Source organism: Populus alba, chromosome 1 (genome assembly GCF_005239225.2).
Source record: "Populus alba chromosome 1, ASM523922v2, whole genome shotgun sequence".
NCBI classification, from domain to species: Eukaryota; Viridiplantae; Streptophyta; class Magnoliopsida; order Malpighiales; family Salicaceae; genus Populus; species Populus alba.
This window is the reverse complement of record NC_133284.1, coordinates 4,592,214-4,610,620: the sequence shown is the minus strand read 5'-3', so window position 1 is coordinate 4,610,620 and position 18,407 is coordinate 4,592,214. Positions and strand designations below refer to the sequence as shown.

At 34.1% G+C, this 18,407-nt stretch overlaps 2 protein-coding genes across 2 annotated transcripts; both read right to left on the bottom strand.

The window, feature by feature from the left end:
- Window positions 1–106: 106 nt before the first annotated feature.
- Window positions 107–3,081, bottom strand: LOC140954167 (cinnamoyl-CoA reductase 1-like). Its single transcript, XM_035064812.2, has 5 exons — window positions 2,845–3,081; window positions 2,589–2,743; window positions 2,245–2,430; window positions 1,658–2,010; window positions 107–865 (listed from the first exon to the last, which is right to left on the bottom strand). Exons 1-5 carry the CDS (start codon window positions 2,981–2,983, stop codon window positions 673–675), a joined length of 1,026 nt encoding a protein of 341 aa, XP_034920703.1. The 5' UTR covers window positions 2,984–3,081; the 3' UTR covers window positions 107–672.
- Window positions 3,082–12,181: 9,100 nt separating this feature from the next.
- LOC118053529 (cinnamoyl-CoA reductase 1) lies at window positions 12,182–14,896 on the bottom strand. Its single transcript, XM_035064811.2, has 5 exons — window positions 14,624–14,896; window positions 14,368–14,522; window positions 14,086–14,271; window positions 13,407–13,759; window positions 12,182–12,565 (listed from the first exon to the last, which is right to left on the bottom strand). The coding sequence occupies exons 1-5, from the start codon at window positions 14,760–14,762 to the stop codon at window positions 12,385–12,387; spliced, it is 1,014 nt and encodes a 337-aa protein (XP_034920702.1). The 5' UTR covers window positions 14,763–14,896; the 3' UTR covers window positions 12,182–12,384.
- Window positions 14,897–18,407: the final 3,511 nt, after the last annotated feature.

The window sequence follows — 18,407 nt, the reverse complement described above, 5'->3', positions numbered from 1 at the left end:
TGTAAAACTTTTAAATTCGGTAGTGAAAAAGCTCAAATTCATCTAATTATCCATAGCTGCAACTCCGAAGGTCCCAGGACCAAAACAAATCTTTATAAATACGAAAACTCTGATGCAAGCTGGAAAGCGAGAATTGTTCCTAATCTGGTGGGCAATCGACTAATGGGGAGTAAATCTGATGGGATGGGAGACATATTATTCACAGCATCAAATCTTCTGTATTTTAGGATAGACCTCTTATCACGAAGACTTTTTTTTCTGGAGGTTAAATAAAGAAAGAGAGAATCACACACATTCGGCCTTCCCTCTTTTTTCTTACTTTTACTTGTGGCAAATCTGTAAGGATGAGCAGCGTCTCTTTCTATTCAGCTCAAAGGGGATGGAGTCCATCACCATATTCGGTTGTGAGAAGTAACGCTACTATTAATCCTTTCACTTTTAAGTATTTATTCATCCATGTTTTATTTTTTTTGTTCATGCTTGTTAAATCTATTTGAGATAGCACATATATTTTCTAGTGTCTTTCAATTCATAATTGTTATTAGAGATTAGAACAAGAAGTAGATAAGGAATTGCTTCTCAATATTGAATTTGCTTGATGATAAGGAATTGATTAGAAGCTTAGTCTAATTATACTACTAGATATTGTTTAGGTGATAGTGAAAATCAGAATTAATATTTGGAGATTCTGACAACCGACGAGTCTTCAGCTTGTTTTGGGATTGGAAGGTGACCCTTTTCCTGCAAGCTCTTAACAGTTTCATACAGGCATCGTTTCACTGGGGTGAATTCGATGCCCAGATCCTTGATCTTCTGGTTTGTGAACTTGTAGGGTTGTTTTCTTGGGTTCTTCTCATCTGAACACCTGCAAATGCATTGCAATACAAAATATTAATATTCAAGATTAATAAAAAAAACACAGCACAATTAATTCTTTCTACAAACTTGGTAGGTTTTTTCTACAAAATATTAATATTCACTAGCTCATTAACAATCAGACAAACAAGTACTGTGGCATATAATTGCATGAGATTAGGATTTAGGACCCAATAATCCTCTTCCTAACTCTCCATGACAAAATTTGAAAATATATAACAAAGCAAGATTTAACTTGTGATCCAATAACTTTGTGCAATACCAATCGTACGTAGAGAACCCATTTTGATCCAAATATGACAGACGATGGGGCTGGTGAGGACCCTTTTGCTGCACCAGTATTGTCAATCATTTGGCTTTCTTCGTTGATGATTCAAAAAAATTATGCCACGGGGGATTCGATTTTTGGTTAAGATTATCATACATGTCAAAATTGGATGAATAGGGATGGAGTATCAGAAAACTGCCATGCAACAGGAAGTGCGGATTTTATTCTTTAATTAAATTATTGTACAAAATCTTCCAACATTCATTGCACCAAGTTGCTTTATATATATGTGTGTCACCAAGAAAGTAAAAAATATACAAGCCTTAAATTGACTATCTTGTGCAAATATATTGTTTCTTAAAATCATAATATAATTTTGCTAATGAAGATTTCAAGAAAAATCGGTAAAGGACCATGAAAGAAAAATAGGTTAGTAATCACTTAAAAATATGTGGGTTTGTTTTTGCGTTCAAAAAATTATTTTCAAAATTGTTCAAAATCATAAGAACTTACTTGGTGGGGATGGGATACTCCGGGAAGAACTTTGCAAGGATTTCCACCACCTCTCCACGGTGGAGCATTCTCTCAGCGCAAATGTAACGGCCGGAGGCGGAAGGTGTCTCGAAGACTAAAATGTGGGCTAGTGCCACATCCCTAACATGCACATAAGCTTGAACAGAGTTAGCATATGTCTTGGCTGAGCCGGTTAGGTACTTGAGGACGTGACCGATGCTAGCATTGACAGTGGGTTGCAACATTGGTCCAAGCACCATCACTGGGTTCACCACCACTAGGTCAACTCCTTTCTTCTTAGCCACATCCCATGCAACCTGTTCCGCCACAGTCTTTCCATAGCAATACCAATTCTGCAATTCCAAGATGAACTTACATCATGATGTGAAGGATAGGCAATCAGGATTTAAAGATATTCTTATTTACACCTCCTCTGTATGCTTGGTGTACCCCAAGTATATGTCGTCGGCACAATATTTATGCTAATCAATTACCATGACATCAAGTAATAGCCGATCCGTGCTCTAATTATTAGGAGCTATTTAATTATGTTAATCAATCATCATCACATGTTATTAATTAAATACCTTGGTGTTCTTGCAATACTCAAGATCACTCCAGCAAGATTCATCAACGACAACATCAGGGCTCCTCTTGGGGTCCATGTACACAGTACCAATTGAGGACGTGAAAACCACTCGTCGGACTTTGGCCTCAGCTGCTGCCATGATCACATTCTTGGTTCCATTCACTGCTGGCTCCACCACTTGTTCCTTCAAGTATTGTAACACAAAATCATATGTACACAGTACCAATTGAAGTCCAAGTGTTGTTCTTATGTTCTTTTCTTAAAATTCTCAGCATCCAAACAAATTTTTTACTACCAATGTACCGAAAAGAAAGGAAAAAAGAAAGAAAAAAGGAAACATACTGGATCGTCTGTGACAGGAGAAGCAGTATGGAAAACTCCATCACATCCTTGAATAGCCTCTTTAAGAGACTCATAATCTAGGAGATCAGCCTTGCATAAAGTTAATCTTTCTTGAGCTCCTTCAAGCTCCCTCAAATGGGAATTCTTGGGATCAGCTGTTTATAGCAACTCAAACACAAAGCTTTAAATTAACACAATCTTAAGAACAGAAAAAGAAATGTCAAAGAAACCAAGGGCTTTATTATTATGAACTAACCTGGGCTCCTCACAGTTCCTTTAACAGAGTAACCTTTCTCTAGAAGAAGTTTAACAGTCCATGAAGCAATGAAGCCACCAGCCCCGGTGACACAGACAGTTTGGCCTTGGCATGGAAGTGATGAAGTATCGTAAGGCATGTTGTCTTGATATATTTATTATTATGTGTACGTGTTTGGTGGTAGAACGAAGGAAGAGAGACAGAGAGAGGGAGGTGTTTTCCTTTTCTCTTGATTTATATTTGTTATATATAAGAGTACCAAAGTCTGAAGATGCAAGGGAATTCATTTTGATTCCGAAGAATTTTCTAATTTTTAAAATAAGATAATACGAGCGATTCATACAAGAGGTGTTAATACTTCCATATTATGTAATGAAATATCTACAACAGTTGTCGGTGAATGTTGTAATATGACAGAAGAACATAAAATTCAATGTAGATCGACATTTTGTCTACATTCACAGAAATGAGGAGTTTTTATTTTTACTTTACGTTTTTTTTGGAATAAGTCGATATATTGAAAGGACTAACCAGAAGGTAGCCAAAAACAAAATACATGAAAAAAGAAAAAAAAAAAGAATCACAATAACAAAAAGCAAACACAAGAAGAAAAGAAAAGAAAATCAACAAATACATAACCGGAAAAGGACATTAGGAATGAAGAAGTTGATACGTCATGCTAAAAGCCTTTATTTGGTGTTGGACCAATCTATAATACCTTCAGGTCCCATAATTAAAGTAGTGCCAGTAGCCATGAAGAACTTATCTGCAGACTTGAGCCAATTTAAGAGGCGATAAAGAATTAAGGAGAAAATATCTTTGAAGGTCGCAGTTCCATCATTGAAGATTACCTTGTTCCTCATAAGCCAAATATTTTTTTTTTACGTTTGAATAAGGTTACATAATATATATTTATAATAGACCCTAATGTTTAAAGGATATTAGATAATTTTTTAATAATACTCCTTCATTGCCCCTGCACCAACAAATCTCACAATGACAAATTTTATCATTTCGCTTCGCTCCACTTTGATATATCTTTTTACAAATTTGAACAAAACAAAAGGAGAATGTACTTCACTTAAATGCAATTGTTGATTATATTCGTTTTTTAGTGTTTGTGGGCTTGTGATGGTCGTCTAAGTTATGATTATATTTAATTTCATTTATTTTTTTAATTACTATATGTTTTTTTTTATTCTAATCAATATGTATGCATGATATGATAGTATTTGTATAGTTATCAAGAGTTTAATTGAGCTAATCTATGGATCTGCTGTATAACCTAAGCATATTTGAAAACTAGATTATTATATATATATATATATATAAACCCTTGAGATTCATGATACAACCATATTATTCATGTTATATAATAATATAAATCACATTTTGAGACCCCATCTAATAGCTTAAGTTTTAAGGTTAAAATAGTTCTTTGACATGGTATCAGAGCTTAACATAACCTTTGTTTTTTGATCCACCAATATGGCCTCATCTCCTTCAAACTCAGTTACTCTCGTCAAAATCCATAGTCTTATCACAATTAAACTTACCAAGTATAATTACCTTCTTTGGAAAACTCAAATTGTCCTCTACCTACGTGGTCAACGCCTATTTGGGTTCGTTGATAGAACCATCTCTAGTCCTAGCCCCACCATTCCTAATCCTGAATCGGCAACCTCCCAAACCACTCCCATTGAGATATCAAATCCCAACTACATTACCTAGTATGATCAAGATCAGGTTGTTCTAAGTGCATTAGTTTCCTACTTATTCCAGAATATCCTAGCACAAATGGTTGGCCTCACAACTTCAAGAGAAGTTTGGGTAGCCCTCGAGAGAATATTCGCACCTCACTCCTTTGCTAACACCATACAAACTCAACAATTTTTTACTTCCACCAAGAAAGGTAACTTGTCAATTTCCAATTACTTTCAAAAAATGAGATCATTGTTGGACCACCCCTTCAAAACCATGAATTTACAGCTTACCTTTTTTGTGGTCTCAATATTTCTTATGATGTTATTGTCATGTCAATTTCCACTCAAATTGATAAAAATGACTTTAGAAGATATGTTTAACCATCTTCTTACGTTTGAGTTCCGACTAGATCAACAATAAATTGCCATTGACACCGATGTTGGCTCAGTGAATGTGGCCCCAAGGAATGACTACAGGTCACGTAGTTGAAAATATAACGGCAATGCTTTCCTCAGAACCAGTCTCATGGTTGCAACAATATAGGAAGGGGACGTGGAAATAAAGGAAGAGGCCCACCTCCAAACTACTCCTCCAACCTAAAACCATAATGCCAAGTTGTGGAAGAATTGGCCACACCACCATTCAATGTTGTTGTAAGTTCGATCATGCCTACCAAGGCACTCCTTCTAATATAGCGGCTTATATGACATCTCCCTCACCACAACATGAAACTAACTAGTATCTGGATATTGGTTCAACAAACCACTTAACCAACAACTTTAGCAACTTGTACGATCAAAACCTTATCTTGGCAATAACTAGATTCATGTCGACGACGAGGCAGATTTACCTATAAAAAATATTGGTTTCACCACTCTTTCAACCCCAACAAATTTTTTTATTTTAAATAAGTTACTGCATGTACCTCAAATTAAGAAGAATTTGATTTATATTAGCCAATTTACGAGTGATAATAATGTTTATCTTGAATTTCACTCTTTTTCTTTTTTGGTGAAGGACGAGGCAACGAAAAGAGTTCTTCTGCTTAGCAAACCTAAAGACAGCCTCTACATCTTTTTGACCTCCATGTCACCAATAAACCATCCTCAAACATACTTATCTCAAAGAGCACCTTTTGATGTCTGGCATTGCCGGATGGAACATCCTTCCTATCAAATTATCCGGCATCTTGTTTCCAAATTTTCTTTACCTACTTCGTCTAATAAAATTTTAGGTATTTGTTTGGCTTATCAACAAGGAAAGAGACATCACCTTCCTTTTTCTAGTTCTCAATCAATATCTAATAATCCTCTTGAATTAATTTTATCCCATGTTTGGGATCCATCTCCTAGAATGTCAACCAATGGCAATAAATACTATGTTTTATTTGTTGATCATTTTAGCAAATTTACATGGTTATTTCTAATCGCTAACAAATCCACTGTCATGCAAATTTTTTGCTCATTTCAAAGACTTGTTGAATGCCAATTTAATTGTAAGATAAAATTTATACAAACTGATTGGGATGAGAAGTATCACTCTCTTCACACATAGTTTGCAAATATTGGCATTCAACACCGAATCACATGCCCCTATATGTCTCAACAAAATGGATTCATTGAACGGAAACACTATCACATCGTTGAAATGGGCCTCTCACTCTTATCGCATTGTCATGTTCCTCACACCTATTAGGATAATGCTTTTCTCATGGCCACATATATTTTTAATTTCCTTCCCACCACCCCTCTTGGCTTTTCACCATTTGAAGAGCTTTACAAACATGCTCTTGATTTTTCAATTGTTTCAAGACATGTGATCTTCGATGAAGGGTCTTTCCCTTTTGATAACTCAAATGCAAACCCAATGTGAAAGAACCATTTCAGCATAAAAGTTTAAGTCATTAGATGAGATCCCAAGATATAATTCATATTATTCTCTAACATACCCCCTCAAGTAAAAGTCATTTGAGCTTGAAACTTGCATAGACTCACACTATATATCTTATACTTAATTTTTATCAACTAAGTAGGGATGGTAAAATTCAAACTCGTTGTTGTAACCCATTTTTGGGTCCCCATAAAAAAATAAAAAAATAATAATAAATAATAAATAAATAGCCAAAGAAGGTTAGAAAAATAACAGGAGGCAGAAGCGCTCAGAAAATGGTCGAAAGATTGGTCAAGGAGGTTAAAAAATACAAAGATTGGATTTTTGACAGTATATTCTTGAAAGATGAGAGCCCTGTTGAGAAGGAAAATTTGAATTTTTGAGGAGAAAAGCCCAAATTTGGATGTTTATGGACTTAATTGGATTTTATTTGAATTTATAGAGGATTGGAGTGCAAGAAAAATTGATTTTTTAAGTCAATTTGGGTTTTAATTGGAAGAAATTTAAGTTCTGGGGCCAAAATATATTTTTTTTGGAATTTATTAGGTCAAATCAGGGGCTTAATTGCATAAATATTGAAGTTTAATGGCCAATTAGGGGCTCAATTGTGAAAATCCGAAACCAGGGACCAATTTGGAAAACACGGGTAAATAGAGGGGGCTGTCTTGATTTGATCTAGGGGCGTAATTGAAGAAATTAGAAGTTTATTGATCAATTGAGGGCTTAATTGCATAAATCAGAGGCCAAGGACCAAGGTGAAAAACGCGGCCAACTATGGGGCGAGGACCGAAATTGCCAGGGACACAATTGAAAGAAACAAAAGATAATTGAGGGCTGAGTTGAAATTTGGCGCATTCTGGCGCAATTTTTAAATGAAACGGCGCGTTTTCCCCAAAACGACACCGTTTCATATATATATATATATATATATATATATATATATATATATATATATATATATATATATATATATATATATATAAAGGGACCGAACGGTGCCGTTTTGAACGGCACTGTTCCCCTTTCTTCTTCCCCCCCGAACGTGCAGCAAGCAGGGGAAGAAAGCTTGTTTAATCAAGCATGGGAAGAAATCTTCGTGCAGCAAGCGTGCGCTGACAACACCTCGGACGACGCGAAGCCAGGAGGGCCACGCCTTGATCAACCACGCTCGCCGACCAGCCGACCGGCGCTGTCCCCCCACGAGTCCCTGCTCAACCTGTTGTCATGCTCCCCACGCGGCCCTGCTCAGCCCATGCAGCTCCGCTCCCTTTGCCCACCTATAAAAGAAAGAGAGAGACTTGAAGCAGGGGGGAGGAGGAGAAGAAAAAAAACCCGGAGACTAAGAGAGAGAGAGAGACTGAAGGAGAGAGAAACAGTTGAACTAAAAGTAATAAACACATAAAACTCAAGGAAATGAAACTGAGAGAAGGGGGAAGAGGACCGGAGTCGGGGAAGATCTTAGAGAGAACGAAGACCGAGCAGCACCGCCGGGTTACCGAACCGTTGGGAACCGCCGCTTTGAGCCACCAACCTCCGCTGCAGCACCATCAACACGGACGTTCGACCAACAGCATCGCCTCCGTCGTGCCAGGTATTCTTCTCCTCCTGCATTTTTCATTTGCCCTTACTTTAGTTTTTTTTTCTCTCCTGCATGCAGAATCGTTCTGCATGCAGGAGTTAGGGGAAGGGAAAATAATTCCTTTCCCCGTTGGGTTCTTATACTGGGTCGGGTTTCCGGCCCAGTTCTGTTATTAGTTTTTGGGCCAGATCGAGTCTGGCCCAGTCCAAAGAGAAGTTTTTGTTGGGCCGAATTCGGCCCAGCCACCTTGCGGGCGGAGATCGGCCCAATCCTGTTTTGGGCTGATGTTTGGGCCCATTTCCAGCTGGGTTGGGTTCGGCCCAGCCCGTTTTTTTTTTTTTATTATATATATTATGAATTATAGTATATTATAATATATATGTGTGTATATTGTGTATATATATTTTTACAAAAAAAAATATTTCGAAAAAATCTTAAAAAATATTGTTGATTTCCTTGAATATTTGTCAAAATGGGTTAATGTTGGTTGATATTTTTATACTGTAAAGATACAAAATCAATGTTAAAAAAAAAAAAAATACCCGGTTTTCGTAAAAACATCAAAGATTTTCAGAATAAAAAATGCTTTTTGCTTTCAAAAACATTTCTAAAAAATCCCTAAAAATATTGTTGATTTTTCTGCAGTTTTTTTATTAAAGTGGATTAATATTGGGTTGTATTTTTATACCGTAAGGATACAAGCTCAGTATTTAAATACCCAATTTTCGTCAAAACCTAAAAAAACAAAAAAATAATAATAATATTTTCAAAAAAATTGTTTTGTTTTAAAATACGGCCTAGTCTCTCCAATATATATATATATATATATATATAATATATATATATATATATATATATATATATATATATATTATAACATCATATTTTCATACAACAAAGGAAATTTTGTTTTCTTTCTAGTATTTGGGATTACGAATTTATACGTAAAACGTATTCCTAAATATTATTTTGGTATAGACGTTAGAACGGTTACGATTTTACCCGATAAGATAAAAGACCTTCTTACTGAGAAGGATTTTTCTTGAACCATAGACAGACCAACGACTAGCAATATAATAACACCTTAGCTTTTTATCAGACAATACAACAATGCAGCTTACCTTAGGTAGGGCGTATTTGGGGTGCTAATACCTTCCCTTTTAGGGTAGACAATACAACAATCCCCGTACCCGATCTTTGAGACCAGTTAGGGTTCCTAGTGACCAAAATACTAGGTGGCGACTCCCATTCCATTTTCCACCAACAAAAGACATTATTTTCTTATATCCCCATAGATATAGATAGATTTACATTGTAAATAAGAAAATGGAACAACTATATAATTTTCGCTGCGACGCCGCACACGTGCGACACTCGTGATCACTTGGTCATCAAGGCTTTGATATCATGTCAAAAACCATCTCAACCTAAAAGCTTAAGCTATTAAATGAGGTCTTATGATATGATTTCTATTATTCTCTAACAATTCGATAGTTTTACCCATATTTACATAGTATTATGTTCATGTTTGATATATATAATACCTTGATAATATTTTTTATGTTTTAAAGGCAATTTTGGATGTGAAATTCTAAAATGAGTAAATTAGAGATAAAATTCAAACCATGTTCCATATCGCGTTGAATATTGGCAGATTTAATCTGTGGTCGATGTTTTATGCAGAACTTAAGTTGTAGAGGTCGAAATGAAGTGATTCTAGTGGCATTAAAAAGCTAACATCCATACATTTATATATATATATATATATATATATATATATATATATATATATGGCAAGAAAAATAATAATAAAAAAAGAGGCTGGAAATCACAGCCTTCAAAAACAAGTATTGCATTATGCCAGTTTTTGATCTTCAGTCATTCCAACTTGAATATCTTGAGGTAGAAAAGTCCATTTGATGCAGACTCAGTTTTGTTACATTCCTGACTCAAAGAAATATCAACCTACTAAATTTCAACCCACTCAAATAGCTCACATAAGAGAGATATGATTTTTCTAAGACAACCTATAAATTCAACCATGGACAGGTTTTTGCGAAGAAATAAGTCCAACTTACTTAAATATAGATTGTTTACTTTGCAAAGGATTATTTTTTATATTTTTTTTTAGGAGAGTAAAAATGGTTTGAAGGAAGGTGGGGATTAGGATTTCCTATCAAATAAAAAAAACATAGAGAAAAAGAAAAGGATGAGGCAACCAGAAAAAAGAAGAAAACCCACTCTTTTCTCTTATACAAGAAACTATGTTCTCATATATTTTATTCAATAGTTTTTCAATAGACATACAAGGCTAAGTAATTTTTCTTGATTGAAAAGATATAAAAACCTTTGGAGTTCAAAAAAAAATACTATGAGATTTATTCTATCTTTTCTTTTCAGTTTATATGATGATTATGAATGTTTTTCTATTCTTATTTCCTATGATTGTTCAGTTTGATTGTTAGAGCAGACTCTAAATTATTATTCTAAACCAATCTATGGCTAAGTTTGCTATCAAAACAAAGTTGTGATATTTCAACTTGTGAAGCGACTAAGTTTAATAATTATGATGGATCTATGTTGTTAATCTTAGGGGAAATATTCAACTAAATCAATAATATATTGCATACAGTTATGTTGTATAAGATTTATCAATCTATCTAGCTCTTAAGACTGCCATTGATTTAAATTACTAGTGCGGACACTATGGTTGTTTAATGATTAAGGTTAGTTACATTGTGGATCGGTTAAGTGACTAATGTTAAAAAAAGATAGATATTCTTAATATAAATTGACGTATTATTTCAATGATCAGTTTTGATTTTTGTAGGTGGACGTATACTTGAGACCAAGGTTTTTCTTTTAATAAATTTTGGATTTATTTAATTTAGCTTGATTAGTTTGTTCTGTTTACCATAATATAGCTTAAATAGCCTCAAAACCCTCTTAACTTTGAATCATCTAGTATAAAAACTTGAATTAGATATTTCTCATGGAATTGACCCCTTACTTGCTCTATACTATCTTATTTGTTTAAGTTAGGGTAATTAACTTGTGTAACTATGACATTGCAATAATTTACCTGGTCAAGTCTCACCTGATTTGACCGAATTATCTGGATCGTGAATTGACTTGACAGATCATCTAAGTTTGATTAATGAACTTTGCTAACCAAGTAAAAAACCAACCTGACTGGGAGCTCAAATTTGATATGTTGTTAGGTCGATATGTAGGGCACACCGAGTTTTAATTCTAAACTCTACCGAAATAATTGCTAGTAGAAGGATGGGGCCTAAAGTTCTGCAGCTGGATTTGGTCTCACACAACTCAACTGAAGTCTAGGTTTGGGCTTGTATATATTCCTATTGCTTATGCAGTCCTTTTTTTGGTTCCTGCCTCTTAGAAAATACTCCTATTGCTTATTTCCGTGCTCAGATCGACTCTAAAATAGATCTTTTGGGTGAAATTGAACGACTCAATTTTCCCTAAATTAAAATGTTTCCATTTCAATTCAGCTCATACCTACATAAAAAAAACCCTTTTTCTTGACTAGTAGTGAAGCAAATGACTAAATTTTAGATGTATAAAAGATGAGAAAATAAGATCCTTTGTCCCAAGAACATGTCAGTTAAACTTGCAAGAAACTAATATAATTTGCACACTAGAAAATCATAGTTTCCTAGTAGGTACCACCACCTTTGTCTGAGCTTTGCTAACCTGTAATAGCAGATTGGATGAGGCCCATGATATGATACAGTCAATCAGTCTAAACCAACCGTGTGCCTTGGTTTCTGAGCCTTACTGGAAATTGCCTGTGATGTTGTTCGCTGACTACTAAGTGCCTTGGTTTAGACTTTAGATTCGTCTTCCACGAGAAAGGGTATGTACTGATCTATACAGAGATGGCATCCTAGTGATTTTGAGAGGGAATAAGAGTAAGAGAAATTGACATCCTTTATTAATTATATTAGAAGGGTGCTACGAGATGTACATGCAGCTATCATTATATAAGCTTTATTCGATTTTAAGACCTTATTTTGGAAGATAGATAATCAATTCTCAATCCAAGGGAAGCCATAGAGATGGTATTGATTCCATATTGAAATTGGATTAAACTTAAACAACAACCACACAAAAAAAAAAAAAAAGCGGAACACTCAAAAGTTACATTCAATAATTGATTAATTAGAGGATTAAAACATTGATTAATCTAAGCACGAAGACAATTAGAAGTCTTAGAAGACAGTAACACTTGCACTCTACATTCTTGATCTTTAGTATATTGTTTTCCCTAATATGTATTTTGCAAACAACTACGAACACACTTGGGGTGTGGACATGAACGTCCCCTCCTAATAAATGAGCTCTTATTGAATTTTCAAAGAGTCTTCAGCTTGTTTTGGGATTGGAAGGTGACCATTTTCCTGCAAGCTCTTAACAGTTTCATACAGGCACTGTTTCACTGGGGTGAATTCGATGCCCAGATCCTTGATCTTCTGGTTTGTGAACTTGTATGGCTGTTTTCTTGGGTTCTTCTCATCTGAACACCTGCAAATGCATTGCAATACAAAATATTAATATTCAAGATTAATAAAAAATACACAGCACAATTAATTCTTTCTACAAACTTTGTAGGTTTTTTTCTACAAAATATTAATATTCACTAGCTCATTAACAGTTAGACAAACAAGTACTGTGGCATATAATTTCATGAGATTAGGATTTAAGACCCAATAATCCTCTTCCTAACTCTCCATGACAAAATTTGAAAATACATAACAAAGCAAGATTTAACTTGTGATCCAATAACTTTATGCAGTACCAATCGTAGAGAACCCATTTTGGTCCAAATATGACAAAGACGATGGGGTTGGTGAGGACCCTTTTGCTGCACCAGTAATGTCAAATCATTTGGCTTCTTTGTTGATGATTCAAAAAATTATGCCACGGGGGTTTCGATTTTTGGTTAAGATTGTCATACAAGTCAAAATTGGGACAACAATTGCCCCACGATACCATTAAGAAACCAAAAAAATAAAAATAAAATAAGGACAGAAAACCCTTTTCTTCATTTATTTTCTTATTTTGGGCATGAACAGGGATAAAGTATCAGAAAACTGTCATGCAACAGGAAGTACGGATTTTATTCTTTAATTTAATTATTGTACGAAATCTTCCAACATTCATTGCCCTAAGTTGCTTTATATATATATATATATATATATATCAAATGTCAACGAGAAATCAAATATATTATTGTATAAAAGCATAATATATTTTTGCTAATGAAGATTTGAAGAAAAATCGGGAAAGGACCATGAAAGAAAAATAGGTTAGTAATCTCTTTAAAAAATTCTTTTTGAAATTGTTCTAAATCATAAGAACTTACTTGGTGGGGATGGGATACTCCGGGAAGAACTTCGCAAGGATTTCCACCACCTCTCCACGGTGGAGCATTCTCTCAGCGCAAATGTAACGGCCGGAGGCGGAAGGTGTCTCGAAGACTAAAATGTGGGCTAGTGCCACATCCCTAACATGCACATAAGCCTGAACAGAGTTAGCATATGTCTTGGCTGAGCCGGTTAGGTACTTGAGGATGTGAACGATGCTAGCATTGACAGTGGGTTGCAACAATGGTCCAAGCACCAGCACTGGGTTCACCACCACTAGGTCAACTCCATTCTTCTTAGCCACATCCCATGCATCCTGTTCCGCCACAGTCTTTCCATAGCAGTACCAATTCTGCAATTCCAAGATGAACTTACATCAAGATGTGAAGGATAGGCAATTAGGATTTCAAGATGCAGTAATTAAGTCCTATGACGCAAGAATAATAAACTTACATCAAGATGTGAAGGATAGGCAATTAGGATAGAGATATTTTTATTTACACCTACTCTGTATGCTTTGAGTAACCCAAGTGTATGTGGCCACGATAATATTTATGTTAATTAGCATATATTTTATATCATGTTGATTTTATCATCAAGTATTAGCTGATCCGTGCTCTAATTAGGAGCTATTTAATTATGTTAATCAATCATCATCACATGTTATTAATTAAATACCTTTGTGTTCTTGCAGAACTCAAGATCACTCCAGCAAGATTCATCAACGACAACATCAGGGTTCCTATTGGGGTCCATGTACACTGTACCAATTGAGGACGTGAAAACCACTCGTCGGACTTTGGCCTCAGCTGCTGCCATTATCACATTCTTGGTTCCATTCACTGCTGGCTCCAGCATTTGCTCCTTCAAGTATTGGAACACAAAATCATCTCATCATCAAAACCAAATTTGAAGAAAACATACTTTGCCTCATGAAATTACGAAAAAAAGGAAACATACTGGATCGTCTGTGACAGGAGAAGCAGTATGCAAAACTCCATCACACCCTTGAATAGCCTCTTTAAGAGACTCATAATCAAGGAGATCAGCCTTGCATAAAGTTAATCTTTCTTGAGCTCCTTCAAGCTCCCTCAAATGGGAATTCTTGGGATCAGCTGTGTATAACAACACGAATACAAAGCATTAAATTATTACTATCTTAAGAACAGAAAAAGAAAAGGGAAAGAAACCAAGTGCATAATTATTATAAACTAACCTGGGTTCCTCACAGTTCCTTTAACAGAGTAACCTTTCTCTAGAAGAAGTTTAACAATCCATGAAGCAATGAAGCCACCAGCCCCGGTGACACAGACAGTTTGGCCTTGGCATGGAAGTGATGAAGTATCGACAGGCATGTTGTCTTGATATATGTATTATTATGTGTACGTGTTTGGTGGTAGAACGAAGGAAGAGAGACAGAGAGAGGGAGGTGTTTTCCTTTTCTCTTGATTTAGGAGGCGGATGCTACAAGGAAAGAAGTGGTGGAGTGGATGTATTTATAAGGTTTAGAGTTACCTTCCTCACCCACTACCGGTAAATATTTACCAAAGAGAGATTCTCTCTTTCCATTATTTTTCTTTCCTTGAGGTTTGTGATTGAGTTTTTGTGATATGAATCGTCAGCACCGTGTGTGGAACCAAACATGCATGCTGTTTTTGACCAAAATGTAATTATGACCAAATGTAATTTCTTTTGGAAGGAGAGAGGGAAAGGATCTCATGGATGACAAGTGTTCATGTTAAAGAATATTTGGCTATTACCTTGTAAAATAGGAACGTGTATGATATATTACATATAAGATACACTGAATTTTTTGTATTCAAGACATATTGTGTTAACTATGATGTTTACATAAGCCTGCTTTTCTCCACCACCACAAGTACCGTGTCCTGATTGGATTTAATCCAGTCTCTTAAGAAATTGAAGAACAAATTGATGTCCATTGATTATTTCTAATCCCTAAACCAGAAAAATAATTTGGCGGAAAAAAAACAAGATATAATGATTACATATATATATATATATATACACACACACAGAGAGAGAGAGAGAAGGTAATTGTTTTTGCCTGGTGTCGTGATTTTGAAAATTTTTAAATTTTTTTATTTAAAATTATAATTTTTTTTATATATGTTTTAATTGTTTTAATATACTGATATTAAAAAAATAATTTTTTAAAAAAATATTATTTTAATATATTTTTAAACAAAAAAATTCTTTTAAAAATCATTAATTATTATAATTATACACACTATCCTAATGCATTCATTTCGATATCATGTTCATGTAAGCTTACTTTTCTCCAACCCATGTGAATTGGATTTAATAAAGTCTCCTTAAGAAAGTTGAGCAGTAAATGAATGTCCACTGATGATTAATTAATTAATACACAAACCAGCAAAGAATCTGGTGGGGAAATTTAATAAGCTACTAATAAATCTTACATGGAAAACGTATTGTTTTTCTATTTGTATTTTTTTGGACCAAAAGTGCATGTTGTTTATTACCAGTCTCCGGTTCTCTTCTTTTACTTTGGCATTTACATGAAACTTAACTATTTAAGAAGATGGGTATTACTATATTTGTTTTTACCTTACCTGTATTATTATTATAATTTGGATTCGATAAAAAAAAAAAATTGGTTTATAAAAACATATGAACAATCAACATAGTTTTTCTCGGATAATTACAAAACAAAATACATTAATTGATTATGGAAATGTATAGTTGAATCTATATATCATATGTGCACAGCGATAAGTAAATCATGATGAAATAAACAATCACCATCCATGTTTTTTTTTTTTTTTTTTAATTTCCCTATTCAACAATGCTCATGACCAACAACGTTTACCTTTTGGTCAAATCATATATATATAATATATATATATATATATATATATATATATATAATATAGAGAGAGAGAGAGAGAGAGAGAGTTTATAATCTAACAACGTGTTTCTTTTCAAAGATATGAATCTTTGTCAAGTTCTTACGTCTAGTTCTCTTATTTTACCAGTGATTGACCTGGTCTCTTTTTCTTTCTTATTGAACGTTTGTGTTTTATTTAGACCAGCATTTTCATCAAAGGACATGATCCTTTACACGGTAACACCAACCATTTTACGTTGTGGTCTGACCTATTTTTTTTAAAATATTTTTTTGAATTGTTTTTTGAAAGAAATTTCAAATTTATATTTTTTTATAATTTTAAAATATTAATATTAAAAATAAAAAAAATATGAAAAAATATTTTTTTTATACCTTATTAAAAAAACACCTTACATCACCGTATTACCAAAAATTTCGACCTATAGTGTTTTGATCATTGGATGCTTAGTCGATTCCAAGCACTCAAACTCCTGTGTTAAAAGTGATGTTAGACTAACAAATACAGTCATACAGATCAAACAACCAATCTTAATAAAAAAAAAATATGAATAACCCACTACGGATTATAAAAAACCTTCGCTGAGTGGTAAATATCACGCACATGAGTGGTTCATGTGCTCTTTTTTATTGACATCACGGTCACGACAACGACCAGCCTCCTTCTTTAGCATCATTTATGTTTTAGATTTATTGTATTTGAATGTATAAATGTTTAAATTTGTAATAAATAATTAATTTTATATTATTTTAAATTATTTGATTTTAATTTATTTTAATTATTTTTCTACTTTTTTTAATATATTTTTAAAAAATATATTTTTTTTTAAATATTACAGACCGATAGACCACATCCGTCTGTATATTCCAAATAGTTGGAAAACAATTACTGTAAATATCACTTCTATTGTTAACTTTTCGATGAAATTACAGATGATATTTTGTTGGTGATATGTTATATTTACTGATGGATTTTACTGACAAACAAATAAAAACACTAACGGAATTAAATATGATATTCTGTCGATTATATTAAAAAACTTCGGAAAATAATAACAAAATAAAGTCGGTAATTTATTTTTTTTACATGCTTTGTTTGTTTTTTAATCCATTGATAAATTTATTAATAACGAGCTCACTAGTAAACTAGAAATTACTAACCAGAGTTTTTCTAATGTATTATTTCCATTCATGATTCATGAATTTATTGGTAAAATAATTGTCCAAAGACTACGAGTATAAATAGTGACCGAGATTTATGTGAGTAAATCTTTTAAATGCGGTTGTGAAAAATCTAGTCAAAGTCAAAGTCACAACAGCAAAAGAATCAATACATTGTCACTTTCTTTTTTTCTTTTTGATGTTCAACTGGCAGGTTGTTGCCGGCCGGCCAGTAAACCGATTAAGAAACAAAAGAATATGACAAAGCTGGCCGTTGTCTGAGTCATTGTTTTGCCTCATGGCCGGGAGCTAATTTATAGCATTGTCGGATTAAGGAAATATTTTGTTCTTGTCTTGGGTGCCATTTACTTAGCACATGTAAATACCCTAAAGGATTTGCTCCTTTTCCTTCTCAGAAAATCATATCTTGCTCGATCGTCCTACACTATTGAAAATTGAATTTCAGTTCTATCAGCTTTTGCCATGTGTGCATATCATATTGGTTAATGGCAAGTCCATTAGCAAATTAGAGATATCAAACCAAGGAGCTCTATCATTTTTTTGTGGTAGAACCAAGGGTATCCTGAGCGCTGGCCCAGATTAATCCCTTTTCGTACTGGGTGGCGAGTGCTCTCCAAGCGGCCGGCTGCAAACGAAGAGAGGGGTCGAACCCCAGACCTCGTAAGCGACGAGAGCGCACCTAACCACTCCGCCAGGACCCATGGGTAGGAGCTCTATCATTGAATTAAAGTAGAAGATTTTATATGAATTAAAATTGAATAAAAGAGTTGATATAACTGAAATACAATAATGCATACAAGGGTACGTGATGAATTTTTTATTTTTTTCCTCGCACGATCGAGAAGGATTATTTGGTTTTGAGCTATTTAATATAAATAATCTATATATTGGCTCCCTTCCTGTTTTAGAGGTTATTTGTAAATATAGT